Source organism: Elgaria multicarinata, chromosome 1 (genome assembly GCF_023053635.1).
Source record: "Elgaria multicarinata webbii isolate HBS135686 ecotype San Diego chromosome 1, rElgMul1.1.pri, whole genome shotgun sequence".
Lineage (NCBI taxonomy): Eukaryota > Metazoa > Chordata > Lepidosauria > Squamata > Anguidae > Elgaria > Elgaria multicarinata.
This window is the reverse complement of record NC_086171.1, coordinates 219193063-219217373: the sequence shown is the minus strand read 5'-3', so window position 1 is coordinate 219217373 and position 24311 is coordinate 219193063. Positions and strand designations below refer to the sequence as shown.

Here is a 24311-nt window from a genome sequence, read left to right as displayed (position 1 = left end):
GAAATAAAAACAATAATGACCAAAATCATAAAATTGGTTATATAATTGTAAAAATCATAGAGCATCATCAAAATACAACTAAAGAACAGCTAAAACTACAGCAGTTTAACAAGCAAACCGAAATTAAATCTCTGGCACTCTGGCAGGATTGCAGGTGCTACTGCAGAGAAGGCCCTGGCCCTCCTCATTGCAGAGAGGCCCTCTTCGGATGGGGGCCCACGGCCCGGAAGATCTTAAGACACGGGCAGGTGACGTATGCTATTAGGCAGGTTATTACAATTATTATTTACATCCCACCTTTCAAGATAAAATCCTACCAAGGTGGTTAAAAAGTAAAACAGCAAAGCATTAACAAAAGCATAAAAAACAATATGAAAAATAGCTCACCAGCATCTGTCTCACCGGGCCATCAATGGCAGAAAGGCCTGTGATAGACAGCAGGAGCCGGTCAGCTGGGACAGGGGCCGAAGGGGGTCTTTGCCTGCCTGCCTGCCTGCCTCTCCCTTCTCTGAGGTTGGAATAGGAAGAGATGCTCCTGCAGGTGACGGCTTCTCTCAGTCCTGCCACCATCGAGGCACGCTTCATGGCAACGCTAGAGAGGGTTATTCGGTGGCTGCTCCCAGCCTGTGGAACTCCTTGCCGAGGGTTTTAATGGCTTTGGTGTTGTCTATATCATTTATTGTTCTGCATTTAACTTATTTGGGTTTATGTTATGTTTTAATTCAGATTTTGTTTTAACCTGGATTTGGTTGCCAGCTGCCCAATCCCCCTCTCCCCTTTTAGGAGAGAACCCAGTTCATTTGTAGAGCACATACTTGGCAGGCAGAAGGGCCCTGGCTCAAACCCTGGCTGGCAGCACCTCCAGGGTGGGGGGCTAGGAAAGAATTCTGCTTAGAAGCCTGGGGAGCCACGGCTGCCAATCAGTGTGGACAAGTCCGGGCGAGATGGGGTGGGGGGCAGGGGTGTGACGCTGTACGAGGCGGCTTCCCATGTGCCTACCAAGGAGCCTCTGCACTTGCTGCTCTCTTACACACGAGTGGCGAAGCAACTCTCAGAAATGGCTGCAGGCACGGACCCAAAAGGCCCCTGCCTGCAGCAGGCCCCAGCTGGTCAGGGTGGCTGCTTCTCTTGCAGGATTCCCCCATCTTTCGTAGCTCCCACTGGCAGAAAACAGCAAGCAAAGGCTCTCCTGCCATGGATATCTGCCACTTATGGAGTTCTTAAAGGAGGAGGAGGATGGACAAGACGTCCCAAGGGAAGCAGGTGGACATCCCTACTTTGGAACAGGTTCCTAGGCTTAACAGAAGGGGTGTTGAATCATCACCTCCCCACGCGAAAGGCCCCGGTTTCCTCCTCCAAGCCCCTCCCCCAGCCAGGCCTTCTGAGAGCTCCCCAGGTTGTGCAGGAGAAAGCCGGCAGGCTGGCCACTGGCACTGTCCAAGCTTCAGGCCCACATGGCGCCTGGCCTGCTCTGAGAGAAAAGGGATCAGGCCACAGAACGTCCCTTGAGACATTCGCCAGAGAGGAGAGGCCACGTGGCCATGGGAAGTGACACCGAGACTGGGGCTGGAGAGGCCAAGGGGCGAGGGAGAGGCCCGTCCCTTCCTCCTGGGTCAGCAGTGTGTGCCGAGGTGATCCATGAGCAGGGCCCAATTTCTCGGCAGCGCAATGCCAGGAGGGGGCGCCGGTCACAGGGCTCATCTTGCCAGGTAGGCCAGGGGCCAGACAGACAGCTGACCTGCCGTGGTGCTGTGTGCTTGCTCCACCCTTGGGCCTGTCCACGTGTGCGGCCTCCCCTTCTATCGCTGCCTCCTGCCCTTGACTGCCCTCAGGCAGGGAGCCTTGCGGGGCAGGGGCAGGGGCAGGAGCAGGGGCTCTCACCCTTCCAGGGTCGCTGGGGCTTCCTGTGCCAGCACTGCCTGGAGGCTGGGCTGACCTAGACAGCAGGAAAGGGACTGCCTTCATGGAATCATAGAATAGCAGAGTTGGAAGGGGCCTACAAGGCCATCGAGTCCAAGCCCCTTCCCAGGCGTGGAGCCTGCAAGCGGGTGCTACGCATGGACGGAAGCATCCGCTTTAAGAAACACCCAGTCTCCTTGAAGAGGGGCCGGGAAGAGGCCCCCTCCCTCGCAGGGCAGCAGCAGCAGCCCCCTCCGGGCCATTCCCGCTGTGGAGGACCGAGGTGCAGCCGGCCCCAGAGCCTCGCACCCCTTCCCTTGACCCCTTCCCTTTGCCACCCCCATTGCATCAGCTCTATGAAGAGGCGCGTGGCCCAAAGGAGCAGCCGCCCAGCCAAGGTCTCACGACAGCCCCACAACCACTGCTTCTGGTTATGGGGCCGTCAAAGGGGAAGCAGACGGACAGGAGCTCGCTTGCATCCCGGGAGCACCCAGAGTCCAAGCCCCGATGCGCCCCTCGTCCCCTGGGCGCTGACGGTGTTGTGGGCGAAGCGTGTGTCTGCTACGGCCTTCTCCGGACACACCAGCAGCACTGCACCATTACTAAAAGAAAATAAAAACTTTAAATCCCCCCGCAAATCTTAAAAACCTCAGGGGGGGGGAAGCATTAAAATCAACAACCCTCAACTACCACCCGCCCCCACCTGAACCCAGCTGGTTTGGTATAAAATGCCCTAGTGAAGCGAAGCCCCAGACCCGGCTCAGCCGAGAGGAGACCCCGGCGCTCAGAAGGGAGCACAGGAGGAGCATCACCCTGCCTCGTTCATGGCGTTGTGCAGGGGGGAGGCGCGGAGGGCAGGCCTTCGACTCGCAACCCACCCCCCACCCCCGGTTCTTCCACTGCTGCTTCCGTCTTTTCTGTCTCTGCAGATTACCTGTGATGTAAGAAAAGAGGGAATGGATGCCCACGGCCCTTTGATCGCGAGGTGAGTTTCCCCACCTGGAGAAATACACCCCAAGGCAGAGCCTGTCTGAGGCGCGACTGGCCTGGCTGGGATTTGGGGGCGCTAAAGGGGCCGTGTGGGGAAAGGGCTCCTGGCGGCTCTCAAAGCGCCTGTTTGTAATCCGCCCAGAGAACATTAGTTCTCGGGAGGATTAGAAATGAAATAAATAAAATATAGGGTGACCATATGAAAAGGAAGACAGGGCTCCTGTATCTTTAACAGTAATGTAGAAAAGGGAATTTCAGCAGGTGTCAATTGAAGAGGGCGAAATTCCCTCTCCATCACAACAGTTAAAGCTACACTAGCTATAATAGAGTGGCCAGATACAAAAGAAGGCAGGGCTTCTGCAGATTTAACTGTTGTGATGAAGAGGGAATTTCACCCTCTTCAATTGACACCTGCTGAAATTCCCTTTTCTACATTACTGTTAAAGATACAGAAGCCCTGTCCTCCTTTTCATATGGTCACCCTATAAAATAGAAATACAGTAGAATCATAGAATAGTAGAGTTGGACGGGGCCTATAAGACCATCAAGTCCAACCCCCCGCTCGGTGCAGCAACGTCTTCCCAGAACACAGTCAGGCCAGTGGGTACCCACTGGGAAGCCCGGTGGGTAGCACCTGCCCCCGCCCCCCTGGAAGCCCTGCTCTCCAGGCCTTGGACTGGGAGGACACTGGAACCAAGTGGGGAGGGGGAGCGAGAAGGGCCGCACAGCCGCGCGGAGCAAAGCTGCAGAGGGAATAATTTTTCATTGCTTCCTAATAACAGCCGGACAGAAGTAAGTGACTGGTACACTCCGCGTTCACTCCGCAAAGATTTATCCAATCACTTTATCCGGTAATTGGTATTCCGGGGAGCACGGGAGCCACCATGCCGCAAACCCCCTCTCTTTGTTTTCGCTCTGTCTTTCCCCTTCTCGGAATGAGTAATTCTGTCCCTCACAATCCCATTTAAACAGAGCATTTGCTGAGTGAATAATTAGTTACATTCAATTAGGCCTCAGCGCACGCCCTCCCCGCTTCAGGGGACAGATGCACTAATGAGACGCCACATGCCTGACACGCCAGAGCCAGTGGGCAACGCGGCCCTGCCCCTGTCCTGTCCCCAGATGCTCTCCACCAACGGGGACGGGGCTTGGTGGGCTCTCCTCGCTTCAGCTCAAGGATGCTCCTTATGCTGCTGCCACTGCTGTTGCCACCACCGCCTTCTCTTTCAGGGCAAACTGGCCAGGCTGTTGCAGCTCCAATACAGAATCCAAGGCTGGAATGAAACGGGGGGGGGGGGTTGGGTTGGGTCTCACTCAGCCCCTCCCCTGAAGCTTCCTCCCGCCTCCCATGTCTGAGGGTGGGAGGGAGTTGCTTGCCTCCGGAATAGTTTTAGCAAAACAAATCAGGTGGCTCAAGCAAGTGAGTCAAGTCACATGGGAAAAGGCAAGGCAATTCTTCCCCAGTTAGGGTTGGGAGGGGGATCTCGCTCATCTGTGGCACAGTGGTTAGAGTGTTGGGCTGGGAGATCTGGGTTCTAGTCCCCACGTGGCCCTGGAAGCTCATTGGGTGACTTTGGGCCAGTCACAGACTCTCAGCCCAACCTACCTCACAGGGTTGTTGTTGTGAGATAAAATGGAGAGGAACAGGGCCATGTAAGCCACCTTAGGTTCCTTGGAGGAAAAAAGGCAGGATATATTATTATTTATTTATTTATTTATTTATTTATTTATTTATTTATATAGCACCATCAATGTACATGGTGCTGTACAGAGTAAAACAGTACATAGCAAGACCCTGCCGCATAGGCTTACAATCTAATAAAATCATAGTAAAGCAATAAGGAGGGGAAGAGAATGCAAACAGGCACTGGGTAGGGTAAACAGGCACAGGGTAGGGTAAACTAACAGTATAGAGTCCAAACAACATCAGGTATTAAAAGCTTTAGGAAAAAGAAAAGTTTTTAGCTGAGCTTTAAAAGCTGCGATTGAGCTTGTGGATCTCGATGGCCTTGTAGGCCCCTTCCAACTCTGCTATTCTATGATTCTATGATTCTATGATCTCAGATGTTCTGGCAGAGCGTTCCAGGCGTAAGGGGCAGCAGAAGAAAATGGATGAAGCCGAGCAAGGGAAGTAGAGACCCTTCTGGGCAGGCGAGAAACATGGCATCAGAGGAGCGAAGAGCACGAGCGGGGCAATAGTGTGAGATGAGAGAGGAGAGATAGGAAGGAGCTAGACCGTGAAAAGCTTTGAAGGTTAACAGGAGAAGTTTATATTGGATTCTGAAGTGAATTGGAAGCCAATGAAGAGATTTCAGAAGTGGAGTGACATGGTCAGAGCGGCGAGCCAAGAAGATGATCTTAGCGGCAGAGTGGTGGACCGAGACCAACGGACTGATGTGAGAAGAAGGAAGGCCAGTGAGAAGAAGGTTGCAGTAGTCCAACCGAGAAATAACCAGTGCATGAACAAGCATCTTGGCAGAAGAGACAGACAGAAATGATCGAATCCTGGCAATATTATACAGGAAAAAACGACAGGATTTAGCTACTGCCTCAATATGAGGAATAAAGGAGAGCGAGGAATCAAATATAAAGCCAAGGCTACGAGCTTCCTTGACTGGAGTAAGTGTAACATTATTGACAGTAAGAGAGAATGAGAGATGAGGTAAATAAATCTGGGAGTAAGCCCCATTGAACTCAATGGTACTTACTTGTTCTGAGTAGACATGCATAAGACTCCATGGGAGAATTTTTATTTGGCCACATCCTGCCACAGTCCCGGCCATCCACTGTGCCCCACACGTAGGGCTGAAGATGCAAAACGAACAACCCATCCAGACGGTGCCTTTGGCGAGGGAAATGGGCTGTTAGCGAGGGATCCAGGTCTGACTGGCACCTCTTAAGGACGGAAAGGGTTCTCCAGTGATGGTGAGTGATCTGCAACGTGTGTGCAAGGTTTGTTTTCTTGCCTGAGATCAACATAGCGTACACGACACGTGCAACACGTGCAAGCTGGATGCACTGTTGGAAGAAAAAGTCAAGAGCGCTTGAGAAGCAAGCGTCCTACCCTCCCAAGGAATAAAAGGAGACAAAGGAGAACTGCAACAGAGAAAACAGAGAAGAGGAGCACAGGAGACGGAAGAGCAACAGCCAGCTGAAGCAGAAGTGGAGAATGCGGAGGTGAGGGAAGCCAACGAAGAGGAAGCTCCCTGGAAAAGAGTGATAGTTAGGAGCAGAAGAACTAACAGGCATTCTGCACCCGTGGAACCATTAGAGTTAAGCAACTGCTTTCAGCTACTGGAGGATGAGACTGGAGGACAGCCTGCAGAAGAAGAATTACAGGCGTGGGCGTGGGGCGTGCAACAGCTTTAAACTGAATCCTACGAGGAAGGGAGACGTAAATTTGGAGGCAACATTGGATGAAGGTTCATGCACCATATTAGAGAGAACAGCTCTAATAGCGCCCCAAAATAGTCTTCACAATAATGTAGGAATGAAGCCAGACTATAAGGCACATGGTCTTTAATGTCTATACACTAATGCCCAGAGAATGGGAAACAAACAGAACGAACTTGAACTCTTAATACATGAAGGCAAATACAACTTCATAGGTATACTTGGTGGGATGACTCCTGTGACTGGAATATAGCAATTGAAGGATATAACTTGTTCAAAAAGAACAGAGGAAATAGAAAGGAAGGCGGAGTTACACTATATGTTAAAAATACTTATCCCTGCACAGAAATACAGGAGGATGAGCCTGGGAGCCCCATCGAGAGCATCTGGATTAAAATAAATGGGGCAAGGAATAAAAGGAGCATGATAGTCAGAGTCTACTACTGACCACCCAATCAAGGAGAAGAAGAGGATGAAACTTTTGAGAAACAAATTGCCAGTGTTTCAAGGAAGTCTGATGTAATAATCATGGGGGACTTCAATTACCCCAATATCTGTTGGGAGACAAATACTGCCAAAAGTGGCCCTTCCAAGAAATTCCTGACATGTGTGACTGATAACTTTCTCCTACAGAAAGTGGAGGAAGGAACTAGAGGATCAGCTATCCTTAACTTGGTACTGACCAATAGGGATGACTGAGGCCACAGCTAGACCGAAGGTTTATCCTGGGATCATCCAGGGTTCGCCCCTGCTTGAGCACTGGATCCCCTGTGTGTCACCTAGATGAACAGGTTTGACCCCTGGACGATCCAGGGATAAACCTTAGGTCTAGCTATGGCCTTAGTGGATAAAGTGGCAGTTGTGGGAACTCTGGGGGAAAATGACCACATCATACCAGAGATATTTATTTATTTATTTATTTATTTATTTATTTATTTATTTATTGCATTTTATACCGCCCAATAGCTGAAGCTCTCTGATCTTGGTTTTAAAGAAAGCAAAAGCTGAGTGGAGCCATACGCAAGCTCTGTATTTTAGGAACACTGATTTTAATAAACTCAGAACAATGATAAGTAGGGTCCCATGGCAAGGGACCCTAATAAGAAAAGGAGTCCAAGATGGGTGGGAGTTTCTAAAAAAGGGACTTCTAAAGGCACAATTACAAACAATTCCAACAAGGAAAAAAGATAGAAGACAACAGAAGAAACCAATGTGGCTCCACAAAAAGCTTAGAGATGAGCTGAAAACAAAAAAGGATACATATAGGAAGTGGAAGGAAGGCCAGGCTACAAAAGAAGGGTACAGACAGGTGGCACAGAAGTGCCGAAATGGCATCAGGAAGGCTAAAGCTCAGAATGAGCTGAAGCTAGCAAGAGCTGATAAAAGCAACAGAAAAGTTTTCTTCAGGTATGTGCATAGTAAAAGATAGAGGAACAAAATGGTGGTTCAACTACTCACTGAGGATGGCAAATTGATAACAGATGACAAAGAAAAGGCGAAAGTGCTCAGTTCCGACTTTGGCTCAGTCTTCTCCCAAAAGCGAATCTATGTCCCCTCCACCCCGCCCAGGCAAATATTAACAACAAGCTGAAGGGACAGGATTGCAGCTCGAGTTTGATAAACAAATGGTCAAGGAACACCTAATTTCTCTGAACTAGTTCAAATCTCCAGGGCCCAATGAACTGCATCCTAGAGTAATGAAGGAGCTGCCAGAAGAACTCTCAGAACCACTGTCTATTTTTGCAAAATCATGGAAGACAGGTGACGAGGAGGGCCAACGTTGTCCCTATCTTCAAAAAGGGCAAAAAGGAGGAACCTGGGGACCAGTTAGTCGGACATCCATCGCTGGGGATTTTTTGGAGCACCTTGAAATCAATGCAGTGATTACTAGAAGCCAACATGGATTTGTCAAGAACAAATCCTGTCAGACTAATTTGATCTCATTTTTTGATTGGATAACCTCCCTTGTGGACTGTGGGAATGCTGTGGACGTCATATATCTTGACTTCAGCAAAGCTTTTGACAAAGTGCCCCATGATATTCTGATTAACAAACTAGCTAAAAGTGGGCTAGAGATGGAACAACTATTATGTGGATTCACGGTTGGCTACAGAATTGGCCTCAAAGAGTACTTATCAATGGAACCTTCTCAAACTGGGGAGAGGCAACGAGTGGGGTACCGCAGGGCTCAGTCCTGGGCCCAGTGCTCTTCAACATTTTTATTAATGATTTGGACGAGGAGGTGCAGGGAACGCTGATCAAATTTTCAGATGTCACAAAATTGGGTGGGATAGCTAATACCCTGGAAGACAGAAAGAAACTTCAAAGACATCTTGATAGGCTGGAGTGCTGGGCTGAAAACAACAGAATGAAATTTAATAGGGATAAATGCCAAGTTCTACATTTAGGAATTGAAACCAAAGGCACAGTTACAAGATGGGGAATACTTGGCTCAGCAGTACTACAAACGAGAAGGATCTTGGAATTGTTGTAGATCACAAGCTGAATATGATCCAACAGTGCGATGTGGCTGCAAGAAAGGCAAATGCTATTTTGGGCTGCATTAATAGAAGTATAGCTTCCAAATCACGTGAGGTCCTGGTTCCTCTCTATTCGGCCCTGGTTAGGCCTCATCTAGAGTATTGCGTCCAGTTCTGGGCTCCACAATTCAAGAAGGACACAGCAAGCTGGAGCGTGTTCAGAGGAGGGCAACCAGGATGATCAGGGGTCTGGAAACAAAGCCCTATGAAGAGAGACTGAAAGAACTGGGCATGTTTAGCCTGGAGAAGAGAAGATTGAGGGGAGATTACACTCTTCAAATACCTGAAAGGTTATCACACAGAAGAGGGCCAGGAGCTCTTCTTGATCATCTCAGTGTGCAGGACACGGACTAATGGGCTCAAGTTACAGGAAGCCAGATTCCAGTTGGACATCAGGAAAAATTTCCTGACTGTAAGAGCAGTATGACAATGGAACCAATGACCTAGGGAGGTGGTGGGCTCTCCCACCCTAGAGGCTTTCAAGAAGCAGCTGGACAGCTGTCTTGTCAGGGATGCTTTGAGGAGGATTCCTGCATTGAGCAGGGTTTTGGATTCGATAGCCTTAGAGGCCCCTTCCAGCTCAACTATTCTATTCTTGTTATTGTTGTTGTTGTTGTTGTTGCTGCTGCTGCTGCAGCGGTAAGATACAAGCTGTGGAAGTGGCTGGAAGTCTACTCAGAGCTGGCTGAGTGACCCTCTGAAAAGAGCAGCCCTGGGACTTCTTTGGGTCTCTCCTTTTCCAGCAAGCCCTTGGCATTGGCGCCTGTAAGGAGGCAAGGAACAGGCCATCTGATGGCCAGAGACACTTGGGTGTGGGGGGACAAGAAAGGAGCGTGTCGCAGCGCAGCACCGACAGACACTGCTGACACCTCTTCAACACGTTTACAGTAACACACGGATAAGGGGGTGGGGTGGGGAGACCGACTGAGAGCCAGCGAGCTGGAAGAGTAATAGAGCTACCAGTCAGAAGGCATCATGGAACAATTTCATCTTTGATTCTTCAACAGATTTTTTTTCCAGTAGGAAAAAAAGAAGAAAGAAGTGGTGGGAAAACACAGGAGAGCTACAAACTGAAGACTTCATCACCTGGAGATCCCGTACAGTTCTGAAAAATTGGTGAGCAATAAAAGTGTTTCTCCTCGAAGCAGCTGAAGAAAGCTTGGTGGATGGTGGGGACTCCGTGCCACGGACCAAGCTGCAACCACAATTCTTCATGTGCATCCATCTTGTGGGAGGGAGGGAGCCGTGGCTGGTCCCTGGCAGGCAGGGGCCTCTGAAGGCCTCTTTGGTCCACAGAAGGGCTATGATCAGGGACCTGCCATTCAGCCAAGCTCCAGCTGGACTCGCTACTAATTAGGGACTACTGGTGATCTCTTGGGGGGGGGGGGGTCTGAGAGGCCCAGTTGGGGAAGGGGTCTTGGTCTGTACAGGGGCTGCCTCTACTCCTCCGCGGCCTAGAGTCTAGAGCGAGGGAGCTGCTGCCTGTACCGCTCGCGTACCCTGTGAGCATAATTAAGGTTTAAATCCCAGCTTTTTGTCACCATGCTGGGCCGAATAATGGCACATAATTGTCCCCATTGTCAGGGCAAAAGAGAGAGAAGCAGGGAGGGGCCTGACTGCCAAGATGTCAGTCTGCCCACAGCAAATGCAGCGGCCTTCCTGGCAGGCTGGAGGTTGCTGGGCACGTGGGCAGAGCTGCACCATCAACGGGCAAGCGGAGGGAGGGAGGGAGAGAGAAGGGCCTAGGCTGGGGGGGGGGGTGCTATGGACTAGGAACCAATCATGTAAAACCCCTCCAAGTGTAACGAAGACACAACAAAGGGCTGGCAGAGCCCACCCTTGCCTCAAGCCAGGATCCTGCACGATCAGTGGGGGGAAAGCATTGGGGCAGAGTCCCAGGGAAGGGCAGGTGGGCTAGGAGCCCAGAAAAATAGGATGCTGCTGCCCACTGCTCCCCAGCCAGCACAGCACCTGGCCACTACATTGCTAGGGTCCTTACAGGATTTTATTGGGGAAGGAGCAGCTGGGCAGGGCAGGTGCACAGCCTGCCAGCTAGGCCAGCCAAGGTCCTGAGCAGAGGGAGAGAGGGCGGCGAGAGCAGCTCTACCCCAGCCGTGGCTCTCCCAGCCACAGGAGGCCCAGCTGCCTCCCCAACCCCATAGGCTCCTCCCACATGGGTGGGACTTGCGAAAGGGGTCCTAGGGATGCCCATCAAATCAGATGTGCTGCTATGGAGAGTGTGGAGCCACGGAGTGCACACTGGCCGGGGCCCGCCCTGCTGGATTCAACCCGCTTGGAACGGCACCCCCTCAAAATGTCCAGCCTCTGGACCATGAAAGGGCCAGGAGCCCAGGCCTAGGGGCTGCAGTGGGCGTTTGACTGGCATCCCCTGGGTGAGAAGGAACGCCACCATGGCAGCATCACGTGCAGAAGAAAGGCTGGGAGCCAGGCCCTGCTCCGTGTCAGGATACCTGGTGGGCGAGACGCCGGCTCTGCCTCGCTCACTCGCTGGCAGATTAGTGTGTGGCAGAATGGGAACCTCACTGCCAAAGCCCCTTGTTCCTCAGCTAACATGGGAAGCTCCCTGAGGTCTGTGTGTGCGTGTGCGTGAAGGGCCACAATGAGGCTTCCACCCTCGTGGCTTCTGGGCCATTCCCAAGTTGGGAGCTCCTTGGCCACAGAAGCCTTTAAAAAAGCCCCTGCTGTGCACCTTTGCACGTTCTGGGCCTTTGCAAGGCTGCTCCACTGTCTACCCCCTGGTTTCAAAGGCCCTCCGTGGGGCTCAGCTGTAGCGCCTCAGCAATCCCTCCCACGGCCGGATCCACGGGGAAGCAAGAGAGTAGCAGGCCCAGCACCAGCTGCCCACCCCCACCCCCTCATGCCTCCGTGGCCAAACTCTCCCTTTCGGACCATGGAGGAAGGAAGCCTCTCTGAGGATCAGCTGCCATTGAGGCCCCCTTTGCAGCCGGTGTGGCCTCTACTACCCATAGAACCGGGGCAGCGCTGGGTGCATGTCCACAGGACCCTTTCGGTCCCAGCCGTACCGTGGTTATTTGCACGAAATGTCATTTCTCTCCTGCTCTGCTTCGGACTCAGCCCACCTAAGCAGTTACCCAAGAGGCTTACAAGGATTAGGGACGCTTCTCCTCCATGCCAGTGTGAGCTAGGAGTAGAGAAGCAGGGCAGGGGGCTGTCTGCAGATTTTCCTTAAAAAAAAAAAAAAGGCAGTTTCACATATATCCCAGTTTTTTCCTTTAAGCTTTGGAGAATTTATAACATTTGAGAACTATACAAATAATTTAAATACATTACAAATACAGATGGTTGTGAGGAGCGCCTTTTACCAGCTCTGACCATTCTTGGCTGCAGTGGCCCTTCTCTGATAACCTCCCCAATTGGATTGCTGTAAGGTGTGGTACGTGGGGCTGCCCTTGAAGATTGTGCAGAAGGGTTGTAACTGGTACAGCTGGCTGGACCCACGCCCCGCCTGTCCCGTAGGAGCTGCCCTGTCAAGATGCTGGCGCTTTCCTTTTAAGCAGGGTGGGGGCGGGACCTTCACAGGATCCAATCTAGATTTTTACCCCAGAAGGAGGGCTATGGATCCGCACCTCTCGTTCCCTTTCTGGGCCGCTCAAGGGTGGGGCCCAGAGGCGCTCTGAGGCAGCTGCAGGCTCAGCCCCCAAACTGCCGCCACACATACGCCCAGGGGCGCCCCTAGAAGCCCTGGCCTTCATGCAGGGGACGCCTGCTGCTGCGTGCCACGGATCGGGGCCCACTTGACGTTTCATTGGCACCCCTGAAGCCGGGCACTGTTGGGCTCGTTTGTCAGCCGGTCAAAGGATGCGGGGGGGGGGGGGCGCACAAAAGTGGAGCCCTAAAACACGGGAGCGCCCGGGGTGCTCGCGGCCAGCGGCCGTGCATCCGCGCGCGCCCCCCCCTTGCTCTTCCAGCGGCCACGAGCTGGTTGTGGTGCTGAAAGAAAGCCGGCCCCGCTCCTCTTCCCCCGTCCGCCTCCGCCACGTCCCGCCTCCGCCAGCCGCTCGCGCGTGGCAGGAGCGCCATCTGGCGGGCCAAGCCGGCCGTAGCCCGCGCGAGGCACACGGGAAACGCCCGGCACGTCGGGATTGCCGGGCGGCTCTGCTCGCTCTGGACGCCGCCCGCGCGGCGGGGAGCGGGGACGGAAGAGCGGACGCGAGCGCGGCGCCGAGGCCCCCGCTGGCTCCCGGGCAGAGCAGCGCGCCGACCCGTCCCTCGGCCCCGCCCGCCCGCCTGCCCCAGAGAGCGCCGGGGCACGCTCGCCTGGCTGCCAACTGCGGCGGGGAAGGCCCACTTGTCCCCGCTCGCCGCCCTCCTCGGAGGGGCCTTCGGCTGCGTCAGACCCCGCTCCCCCCTCCCCCAGTCTTGCTGACACTGGCGGGCAGCAGCTGCGTTCCCGCCAGGGTTCGTGGTAGCCCCCACCCCACCCCCGGAGACGCGGCAGGCCCAGCAGGGTCTCCGCCCCGCAGCCCCTTGCTTCCCCTCGGACGCTGGACGAGCGGAGCCCCTGGGATGGACAAGGGCGCCCCGCCCCCTGCCCGGCCAGCTCGGCGCAGCCGCCAGAGGTATAGCCAGCATCGGCCACAGCGGCTGGGGATGATGGGAATAGCTGGCCAAGCTCTCGGGGGGACAGCCAGGGGTGGGGAAGGCTGCAGGGGCTGCAGGCAGGGCAAAGGAGCACCGCAGCACCCCCACCTACCACTGGGCTGTGAGGCGAGTAGGCGCATCCGGGGCACCTTCCAGGCAAAGGCATCTTCCCCCCCCCATCCGAGGGGGCCCCTCCTGCGCATTCACCAGGGGAGGGAGGGCAGAGTAGTTAGTCAGCATCACCCATGAAAGGAACAAAAGTTAACAAAAATAAAAAATATATATTTATTCAAAACACAACACAGAAATGCAGCCAAGGACATGAACATGGCCAAATGTTGGTTCTAACCTGTAATAGTTGCCCCAGTTTTCACATTAGGCAGGCAGGTTATCCCTTGCACTCTTACACGACTACATAAGATCTATAGCAAACGTCCGTTTTCAGGGGGTTAGACAGATTTGATGATGGGGGCAGGGTGGGGGGAGACTATCAAAGGCTTTAAAGGCCAGGAGGCACCACGGAAGCTCCAGAATACTGCAAAAGCACCAGTTGCTAGGGAAATAAAAATGAGGGGGGTCTTGGCCCCCTTCCTGACCTGCATGTGGGCTTCCTGGAGGCCTCAGAGTGACCCTGTGGGCGAGGGGACATTGGCCCAGAGGTGCCTGCGGTGGCACCTAGCTTCAGTGCTCTCCTTTTGAGTCGTCAGTGGCAGGACTCTCCTCTGCCTCCCATCCCTCCACCCCCCCAGGAGGAAGGAACAGCATGGAACTGCCTGGCGAATCTTCTACTAACTCCAGACCAAGGATCAGGGACCCGGCTGCGAAGCTCAGCCCAGGCACAGATTGATGGACACGGAGACAGACCTACAGTCACCTGCAGCACAAAAGCCACTTGCTGGACAGAGATCTTAGGACCACCAGGGAACCGAGGAAGCCTCTTCATCCTCATGCTACTTCAGGAAGCCCTTCCTGGCTGCATCTGTTGCTCATCTCAATGGGTTATTTGAGAGTTGTTTCCCCCTCAAACAAGCCGTGGCACCAGGCGACAAGAGGGACGCGCCCTGTGGCTTGTTTAAGCTGTGGTGGTCGTGTGAACGGGTCAGAGTGCCCAGCAGGGCCTGCTGCTAAGATGCTGCCTGCGACCCCCAGGAGGAGGAGAGGACCCAGCAGGGCACAAATGCCGCCCCCCCCCCCCCTCTGTTCCTTCTATGGCATTTAGGGCCACTCTGTCCACCCAGCCTTAGAATCCTAGAATCCTAGAATCGCAGAGTTGGAAGGGGCCTACAAGGCCATCGAGTCCAGCCCCCTGCTCAGTGCAGGAATCCACCCTTGGGCCCGCCTCCCACGCTGGGAGTGGCAGACTTTGGAGGCGGCCCTGGAGGAGAGGGGGAGCTGTGCACGTGGAAGGGTCCAGAGTCCCTCAGCGGTAGAAACTGGTGCAGGCAGGCTCTGGCGGCTGTGGAAGGAGGCCCCTGGTTGTCTGTGCAAGCGTCAGACCTGCTCCTGCTGGGCTAAGCGGCTGTCCTTGCCGTCTTCCTGGGCCACCGGCTGCCCCCCCAGCAGCGTCTCCTGTATGGGCGAGGCAGAGCACTCCTCGTCGTCCTCCTCAGCCGGCTGCTTGTCCTGCAGGAGAGGAAGAGGCACTGGAGGGACGAGCGAGAGGCAGAGGAAGCGAGGCCCAGGGCAGGCCCACCGCGCAGGGAGGGGCCTGTGCTCACAGCCTCCTCTTCAGCCCAGGGAGGGCCCGCCCACCCCCAGCCCCACGTACCTCGTTCTGATGCACATGCTGGTGATCTAGGCAGAAGGAAGGGAAAGCATCAGGACTAGGGAGCACCACCCAGTGTTTAAAGAGAACCCCGCTGTTTCCGTGGCAATGCCTATGCTGTGAGCCACAGCAGGGACCGGGCACAGGGGGGGGGGAGGGGAGAAGCTCCCAAAGGATTGGGACTGTTTGTGAGCCCTGCTTCCTCTGGGGCACCAATGGGTTACCACAGCAAGCTGGATCCCATGGGAGCCGCACCCTGCCCAGAGAGCTGCAGCACTGCTCCCGCTCCAGTTCCGACCAACGGCCTTAGCTGGGCTGGGGTGAATTTTCTCCCAGGCCAGACTGGCCCATCGCCAAGAGGAGGGCAGCGCCTCTCCCGTGACAGTGTCCTGCTTTTCCCTGGGCTGCAGTGGCACGGAGGGGTCGCACAGAAGACAGCACCAGGGCAGGGGGCCCTTTCGAGGGCCAAAGGCCAGGGAACAAGACCCTCCCTCACCCGCCACAAGGGCTGCAGAGATCCCCACGCCCAGGTCCCACAGGCCGCCCAGGGACTCACCCATGTCTCTCCTCTTTCGGAGAGCAAAAACAGCAGCGCCCACCACGAGCACAGCAAGAGGGAGCAGCAGCAGCAGCAGTAGGGCCAGTGAGTGGGTCCTCCTGGCTTCTTCTGTGGGCGGAGACAGAGAAGGAGCCACACACTCCATGTGCATCACAGGGCCAAGCACCGGGAGCCCCTCGTCACGCCCAGCCGGCTCCCGGAAACACCGGCCTCTTCACTCGTCTCCCTGGGCACAGCTGCTCATCTCTTGGGCGCACGGTAGCTGCCCAGAGGGGCAGTCCTTCCTCCCCCACACCTCTAACCCACTCTGGCCCCCATGCCCCCCCCCGCCTGCCGGAGACACGGTCACACCCAAAGAATCGAGGTGGAAGACGCCTCTTCAGAGGGGAGTTCCTCCCCCCTCCAAGAAATGTTCTCTTCCGGCTGCCCCTGCCCAAACACCCCCACCCCACTCACGTACCACTACAAAAGACATCCGATGTCCGTGTCCCCTTTGTCTTCTGGATAAGATTTTTTTCCTCACAGCTGCAAAAACAGAAATAAACTCTTAGAGGGCAACTGCCCGTTAAGTCATGCAAGCACGTGAGCAGAGCCTCAGCGCCACGGTACAGTTTGGAACGGAGAAGCGACGCCACGGCTGGGTGCAAACCCTCCCCCATGACGTTCCAGATGAGCAGGCTGCCAGTCCCTCCCTGCCAGCTGCCTTTTCTTAAAATGGCACATGGGCTCAGTGAGACACATGTGCACGTCCTGTGCGGTGAGCCCTGCGGCTGTCCTCTGCACACGAGCCCCGCCCGGCCAGCCAGGCCAGAGAGACGCAGCCACCGCCGACGCAGCAGCAGCAGCAGCAGCAAAGCCCCCTGGGAAGTGCCAGGTTTCCAGGCGGGCGAGAGTCGCGCTGGGCCTGACCCTCACGGCTTGCCCATGTCAGAGCTCGGCCCACCAAGGCGATCCGTCCTGTGCTTCTCGTACCTGCTCCATGCTTGGCACCGAGCCGTGGCAGAAGAGACGTTTGAGAAGAAGCCATCAGCACATTCAACACAGACAGTGTCATTCACATGGTTGGCTGGAACACGGGACAGCGCATCATACATTAGGCCCTCTGGCACAGCCCAGGGTGCAGGCTGGATCGCAGGCAAGAGGCACCAACGGCAGCACCTCCTCCCTGCTCGCATCCATGCCTCTGTAGGGGTGCTGGGACATGGGAAGGGGTCCCACTGGCCAGAAAGCGCTGAACGGCGGCCCCCCTTTCCCACCCACCCCTGCAATGGTATAGGGAGGGCGCTGGTAACAATAAGTCTGTCTCTGAGCACATGCAGAGTAATGCCCACAGCCCAATCCATTATACCAGAGCTCCAGCTTAAAACAGACGTCGCCCAGACACTGAGATTCTCAGTTGCCTTACTGCAGGGATGGGCAGAAAATACAACTCCAGCTGTTTGGGACCTCAGCCGCATGGCCAGGGCTTCAGGGAACTGAGGACCCAAACAGCTGCAGTTCCACTTTCTGCCCTGCCCACCCCCACCAGCAGGAGGAGCCACGCGTTTGTCTCCACCCACCTTCCTGTCGGACCCCTTCGCCCGGCCCACAGGCGCTGTTGGGCTGGCAGCTTTCGCACTCCTGGCCGTAGCAATGGGTCCCGTTCCGGCAGCGGCACACGACGTTCCGCTGGGCATTCCCGCCCATGTGAACAACCAACCCGGCATCTGGAAGAGGGAGAGACGGGCGCAGGCAGGAGGGGGCTGGGCACAGAACTGCAAAAGCGCCGCTCGAGCGGGCAGAGGGGCCGCCCTCGGCCAGCACTTACACTGGTGGCAGTCGGCATGCGGCGTGCACTGCATCGCCTTCGTCCAGCCGGCCTGGAAGCGGCCGCTCTCACAGTCCTGGCAAACGGTGTCAGACTCCCCAGAACACTCCGTCTCCACCTTCTGGCCTGCAACAAACACGTGGGGTTACCTGGGGCGGGGTGCTGCTGGGGGAGTGCGTGAGCGGGGTGCCCCCCCAGACCACAGACATTGCACACAAGAAGCTTTCACCCCAAACGCGCTGAAAGGTTCAGAGCAGGAAAGCGCAGCACTGGAGGAAAACTCTGCCTGGGGTGGGGAGGGGGGCTTTCTACGACTCTTCTCAGACAAATTCCCGTCTTTATCAAAGGAGTTTGAAAAGTGAGAGATCCAAGACACTCCCCCAGATTCCAAAGGAAGCTCCTGCACGCACCGAGGGAATGGCCAAGCTGCTGGCCTACGCATGGAAGCCACCGGCCTGCTCCTTTCAGCAAGCACAGGACACCTGCCGTAGAAGTAACCAGACCGGCCTTTGCAGAGGAAGACGGCCATCTCCTTTCACTGCTTGCCATCTAACCCGGCTAGGGCTGTTCAAACGCGGGCGTGGGGATGGCACTCGCTCTCACGGGCACAAGCGGGTGGGTTGGATGGATCAGGGAAGCGGGAGCCATCTGGCAGATGAGGCTTCGTACCTGGTGGGCATTTCTTGCAGCACCTTTCGTGCTGCTCGTATTGGTCCACACCACACTTTGGCCCGTGCTCCACAGCCAGGCACTGCAACAGGAGGAAGAGTGCAGGATTAGTCAGAGCGCTCACCCCAGGCCCGCTCCTCCTCCTCCTCCTCTGCTTCCTGTTCTTCACAGCCCCAAACAAACCACAAAGCCACTGAGCAGGTGCAGGGGGCCGGCCGGTGAGGGCCTTGCAAGTGGTTGCAGTGAGATGATAAAGGGCGGTTATCTGTCACCATCTCACCACCAGACAGTTTGCTTTGAGGCTGCGGAATCCCTCCCAGGAACAACGTGACATGGTTGCTGCAGCCGTCTGAGCCCAGCCTTCGGGGCCAAGGCGGGCTCCCATTTCAAAGCAAAGCCAGGGTAATGATCAGAACATGTCAAACCACAGCAGAGGGTGGCAGGCCACAGCAATGCCTCAGAGGCTGCTGCTGCTGCCAAAGAACTTGCAGGAAATAACTGGGAAAAATTGAACAACTGACCAAGAATGTTTCTCTGCATCATCATGATATTATTATTATTATTATTATTAATAATAATAATAATAATAATAATAATAATATAAAACCATAGACCACTAAGAGCTTCAAAGCTCTCTCTTTCGGTGCCTTGCTTTTGCGTCTCCCCATCCCCCTGACTAGCTCTGCGTCCCCAACCCACCCACGATGGGTCTTCCCAAGTGCCACAGGATGCTTCCATCCATCCCTGCAGTGCCTCACCAGCTTTCTAAGAGGCCAGGACCACAGAAGTCAGCCCATGTGACAAGGCCCAAGGGGGCAGGAGGATTCTGTCACAAAATGAGTGCCAACCAGTACAAAACACCCATTTCACAGAAGGTCAACTGCTGGCATTAGAATCATAGAATTGGAAGGTGCCTCTAAGTCGAACCCCCTGCTCAATGGAGGAATCCACCTTAAAGCATTCCTGACAGATGGCTGTCCAGCTGCATCCTGAATGCCTCCCTAGGTCATTGGTTCCATTGTCGTACTGCTCTAAAAGTCAGGAAGTTTTTTCTGATGTCAGGCTGGAATCTGGGAATCCAGCTTCCTGTAGCTTGAGCCCATGATTCCGTGTCCTGCACTCTGGGAGGATCGAGAAGAGATCCTGGCCCTCCTCTGTGTGACAACCTTTCAAGTCTTTGAAGAGTGCTCTCATGTCTTCTTTCAGTCTCTCCTCACAGGGCTTTCTTTCCAGACCCCTGATCATCTTCATGGCCCTCCTCTGAACACGCTCCAGCTTGTCTGCATCCTTCCGGAAGTGTGGTGCCCAGAACTGAATACTCAAGATGAGTATTCACCAGGGCCAAATAGAGGGGAACTAGTACCTCGTGCGATTTGGAAGCTATACTTCTATTAATACAACACAAAATAGCATTTGCTTCTTTTGCAGCCACATCGCACTTGTTGGCTCATATTCAGCTTGTGATCTACAACAATTCCAAGATCCTTCTCGCTTGAAGAATTGCTGAGCCAAGTGTCCCCCATCTTGTAACTGCATTTGGTTTCTTTTTCCAAGGTGTAGAACTTGGCATTTATCCCTATTAAATTTCATCCTGTTGTTTTCAGCCCAGCACTCCAGCCTATCAAGATCACTTTGCAGTTTGTTTCTGTCTTCCAGGGTATTAGCTATCCCACCCAATTTTGTGTCATCTGCAAATGTGATAAGCGTTCCCTGCACAAGTCACTTGCCCAAGGCAAGTCACTTGCCCAAGAACCCAGCCAAGGTGCCAGCCATTCCCCGCCCCACCCCATTTCTCTCTTCTCCCCACAGCCATGTCCCCAATAGCTTACCAAGCACGAGCTGGAAGGGGCTTCTTTCTTCCCTCTCTCTTTCGATTTTACAGAGCGGCTCAATTTCAGCCTCCCACCATCTTCATCTCCCCATAGTGAAGAAGCCTCAGGCCAGCCCAGAGGTACTCGGGGCAATTAAGATGTGGGGTGGCTGGAACTTCAGCCAGAGCTGTGCTCCACAGAGTGCTCAACCACCCTACATTTTTCGTCTTCCAAACAAGTTGCAAGGGGGGGAAGGGGGGGAAGCCTGGGCCCCACCCACAGGCCACAGCACCACTGAGACGGCCAGAACTGCAAGGCAGAGGCTCCAAACAGGAGCCAAGCTTCCTTGGGGAGCATCTGGAGTTCAGGGGGAGGGGAGGGGAGGGGAAAAGGGAGGCGGCACCCCTGGGGATGGGGAGTGAGGAGCAGCAGCACTGGAACCCTGAGCTGGGATCAGGCGGGAGGCAGGGCGGGTGAGGGAGAGGCAGAAGCCCACGCGAGGAAGCGAAGGGCCAAGACTGAGGCAGCGCCGTCTCTGGAGGCCCGGAGGGAGCAGTTCAGGGCCAGGACTGCTGACACTCCCGGAGGAGCGCCAAAGAAGGCGAGACCGGCCCTGCCCATGATGCTTGGGAGCCCGGCTGGCCTGCCTTGGAGGAAGGAATGGCATCGGACCAATGAGCCTCCTCGCCGGGGAAGCCAGAGGGGCAGACACTCAGGAGGCCTCCTTGCTGGGGGGCGGGGCGGGGGGCTTATGCCCCATGTGTGCATGTCCACTAGGGGCAGCCAGAATCTCAGCCTTGCTACCGCCGGGCAGGTTTGACGTGAGGATCGTCATCGCAAGCCGCCTTGAGTGCCGTTTTTTGGCAGAAAGCGGGGGTATAAAGGGCGTCGTAAGTCATGTCTGCCACCCTGCGCTGGGTATCAGCGCAAGTCCGCTCTGGGTGCAGCCGCAACAGCTCCCCAAGGGAGGCCCCGTCTCCCCAGCCGGCAGGGCTCCGAAGACACCCCAGGCGGACTGGCTGCGCGCCTTCAAGCTGTCCTCGGCGCTCGCCCGCCCGCCGGCCCACCCGAGGAGGCGGGCAGGGAAGGCTGCGCTTGGTTCGACGGGGATTCCCAGCGCCCAAAGAGGAACTAGAGCCCGGGACGCGCGGGGGAGCAGAGCGGGGCCTGCCAGGTGGGAAGAGGGGGCCTTCGCGGGGGGGGGGCGCTCCGGACCTGGGTGCCCGGGGATGGCGGGGGAGGCTCTCCGCAGCAAGCCTCTTGCTCGGTGCCCCGCAGGGGAGGCCTCGCCCGGTGGCTGTGAACGGGGTGGGCTCGGCTTCCGCCCTCCGAAATGAAAGCAAAACTCACCGCGAGCAGGAGGAGCGCGCAGCCGCCCCACGACAACCACCAGCCGGACAGCCGCGTCTCCATCGCGGCTTCTGCCACCGCCCCGACGGCGGCTCGCCTTATAAGCCCCGCCACCGCCAAGCGGGGCGGGGCGGGGCTAGGCGGAGCGTAGGGCTTTAGCGCGGGGCAGCAGGCGTGGCTGAGCCTGCCGGCTTCCCATGGTACGGCTCCGCTCCCCGGGGAGGAAATCGCGGGAGCCTCTGAGCGTGGACAGAGCGCCTTCCCGTGCCCCGGTGAAAGCCTCCTCGGGGCGCTCGCCAGCGGCCACGCCTTCCCTCCCCGGGTCTGAGGCGGGGCGCGGGAGGGCTCCAGGCCCGAGTTCCCGGCGCCTAGTCCGGGAGCGATGGGGCAACTCGGTCATTTTAGGCCCAGGACTTCATGGTCTTCTGAGGGGAGGGGAGGGGAAGGGGGCTGGAGGGGGGCTGGAGGCGGCCAGGTATGAAGGGCGAAACTGCCATTGCTCGCCTCGCCCCCGACCCCCCCCTGCCTCTTTGCATTTTACGCTCACTTAAACCACATGACTGCAGGAATACAACGAAGTTTGCTTCTGTTGCCCTGAGGCCAAACACCTGTACTTGGAAAGAAGCACCATTTCCTTCCCCAAAAGGATAATATGGGATGTATCCCACGTTCGTCTAACTTAAGTCCCATTCCTTTCAATGGATCTACTTGAAGTAGGACTAACGTTGGATGTAACCTTTTATTTCTAAAGTAAAAATAATAAATAAGCAGCATCCGGAACCCTGTCCACGCCCACCCGGCTACCCCAGGGCCAAAATGTTAAGAATGAGAAAGGGTGAGGCGGTGAGCGGCTGCAGCCCCAGAGGCTCCCCACAGGCCCAGGCGGCCCAGGGGCTGACGCGGGGCCTGTTCGCTGCTGCCCTCAGCACCTGCTGCTCTCTGGATGTTGTGCGGAGCGGGGCAAGATCCATCCCTAGCTGCACCCCTCTGTGGGAGTTCTGTCTGTAAGAACCAGAACCCTCTTGTCTGTCTGGACCTCACCCACATTCTCTTCTGCCCGGGATGGGGGGGGGGGCATGCGTGGAATAAGTGCCCCAGCTGGGGCTCCTGGAGCCATCCTGCCCCCAAGAAAAAGTAGGCCCAGCCGGGACATGGCCGGAAAGCAGGGCTTGGTCCAAACTGGGGTCCCACACCACCACGGAGGTTGGTAGCACACACCCACACCCCACTGCCGCCACTGCCACAGCACCCACCCTCCTTCAGGGTTTCAATGGTGACAAAGGAAGGCCCTCTCCCTCAGAAGGCACAGGCTGGGCCAGGCCCGGGGGGGGGGGGAGAGAGAAACCCCCAGTTCCTGCTTTTGCCATGGGCAGAGCCCCACCCCTGGCCTAGTTTGGGAGGCAGCGGGATCCCATGGACCTGGCTTAGGCCATCTCCCCCAGGGCCAAGCCTTGGGGACCTCAGAGCCACCAGCATCCAAGGCCTTCCTTTGGCTTCCCCAGGCTGCTGCTGCCTCTGCAGAGCAGCTGGGCAACCCTCTGTCAGGGATGCTTTAGGGTGGATTCCTGCATTGAGCAGGAGATTGGACTCGATGGCCTTAGAGGCCCCTTCCAACTGTGCGATTCTATGACTCTAAGGCATCTCCCTACTGCCCCCACCAGCCCAATCCGTTCTTTCCCTGCATGGAGCGCTGGCAGCCCCCGCCAGGCCCTTGCGCATGGAAGAACCCTGCTTTGGCTCCACAGGCAGGACACGGGCGGGCCGCCACCGGGGCCAGTTCTGCATGGGGCTTTCGTGTGGGTGACGCAGGCGCCTGGGAATTTACCCAGCGAAGAGGCCCTGGGGATGCCCATCTCAGGCTTTGAGGAAGGGAAACCAGCACTTCCAGGTTGGGTGCGTGGGTGCGCGTGGGGGGTGGTCAGGAAGCCAGGCAGCAGGAAGTCCCCCAGGCCTGGGTTTTCCTGTGCCGCTCTCTGGGGCTGGATGGGTGAGTGGGCCCCTGCCTGAGGCCGCCTCCTGCGAAACTCCAGGACTGCCCTTCTCCCGCTGTCCCAGACTGCAGAAGCCTCTGGGTCTCCCACTTCTCCATTTGCTGCCAGGCCTGGGCTGGAGCAGGAAGGGTTGCTCTGGGTGAAGGAGGCACAACGCAGGACCCGGCCCCCAGCTCCAGCGTGTGGTCTCCTCCCCTGCTGCCCTTAGGGGGGTATTTTGTGGGCTGGACTCGATGCTTCAGCTGAGGGGTGGAACAGCCACCCCAGGAATGGCAACGAACAGTGAGCGGGGGGGGGGGGGGAATCCAAGTTGAGGAGAAGCTGCTTCCCCCCCCCGCACCCGCACCCTGGCCCAGTGCCTCCCCCCGGCCCACCTTCCAAGGCCGCCGATTCCTGCTCCAAGGAGCGCGCAACAGTCCTGACCTGGTGCGACTTCAACTCTCCGCCCTGGGCAGCGCGGCCAGCGGCCAGGGATGGCGGGGCTTGGGCTCCTGCGCCTGGAGGCTGGCCCCGGCTGCTCCACGCTCGGGCGGCCGGGGCAGAGCGCGGCTCGGCACAGCGCCCCGGGCTGGCAGGGGAGACGGGCAGCCGCAGGCCGCGGGCGGCGCAGCCGGGGGAGGGCGGCCCGGCGGCTCCTGCCCAAGGCGGCTTCGAGGCGGCGGGCGGGGGAGCACAGAGCGGCCGGCCGCGGCCCGGAAGGCAGCGCGGGGCTCCCCGGCCTCAGGGGCAGCCCGGGCCCGACCTTGCCTGGGATGCCCCGCGGAGGGGGAGCATGCAACAGCCGGGCGCTGGCGGGCGCGCGCGCAGAAACGCCGGGCGCGCGGAAGGGGCCTGCGGCGGACTTAGGCGAGCGAGGCCCCGCGGCCCAGGCGCGGCGCTGCCCCGGCGCGGCGGCTCTGGGAAAACCCCGCTCC

At 56.6% G+C, this 24311-nt stretch overlaps 1 protein-coding gene across 4 annotated transcripts; it reads right to left on the bottom strand.

Annotated features, from left to right (window-relative positions):
- Positions 1-13706: 13706 nt before the first annotated feature.
- CD40 (CD40 molecule) lies at positions 13707-21475 on the bottom strand. 4 transcript variants are annotated; one of them, XM_063121425.1, is made up of 9 exons: positions 21407-21475; positions 18246-18327; positions 17577-17702; positions 17329-17475; positions 16742-16835; positions 16230-16294; positions 15767-15877; positions 15214-15239; positions 13707-15068 (listed from the first exon to the last, which is right to left on the bottom strand). In XM_063121425.1, the coding sequence occupies exons 1-9, from the start codon at positions 21467-21469 to the stop codon at positions 14937-14939; spliced, it is 846 nt and encodes a 281-aa protein (XP_062977495.1). In that variant the 5' UTR covers positions 21470-21475; the 3' UTR covers positions 13707-14936. The 4 variants fall into 4 exon arrangements, with proteins under 4 accessions (XP_062977495.1, XP_062977504.1, XP_062977511.1 ...); XM_063121434.1 differs by lacking the exon at positions 16742-16835; XM_063121449.1 differs by lacking the exon at positions 15214-15239 and having other exon boundaries at positions 14961-15068.
- Positions 21476-24311: the final 2836 nt, after the last annotated feature.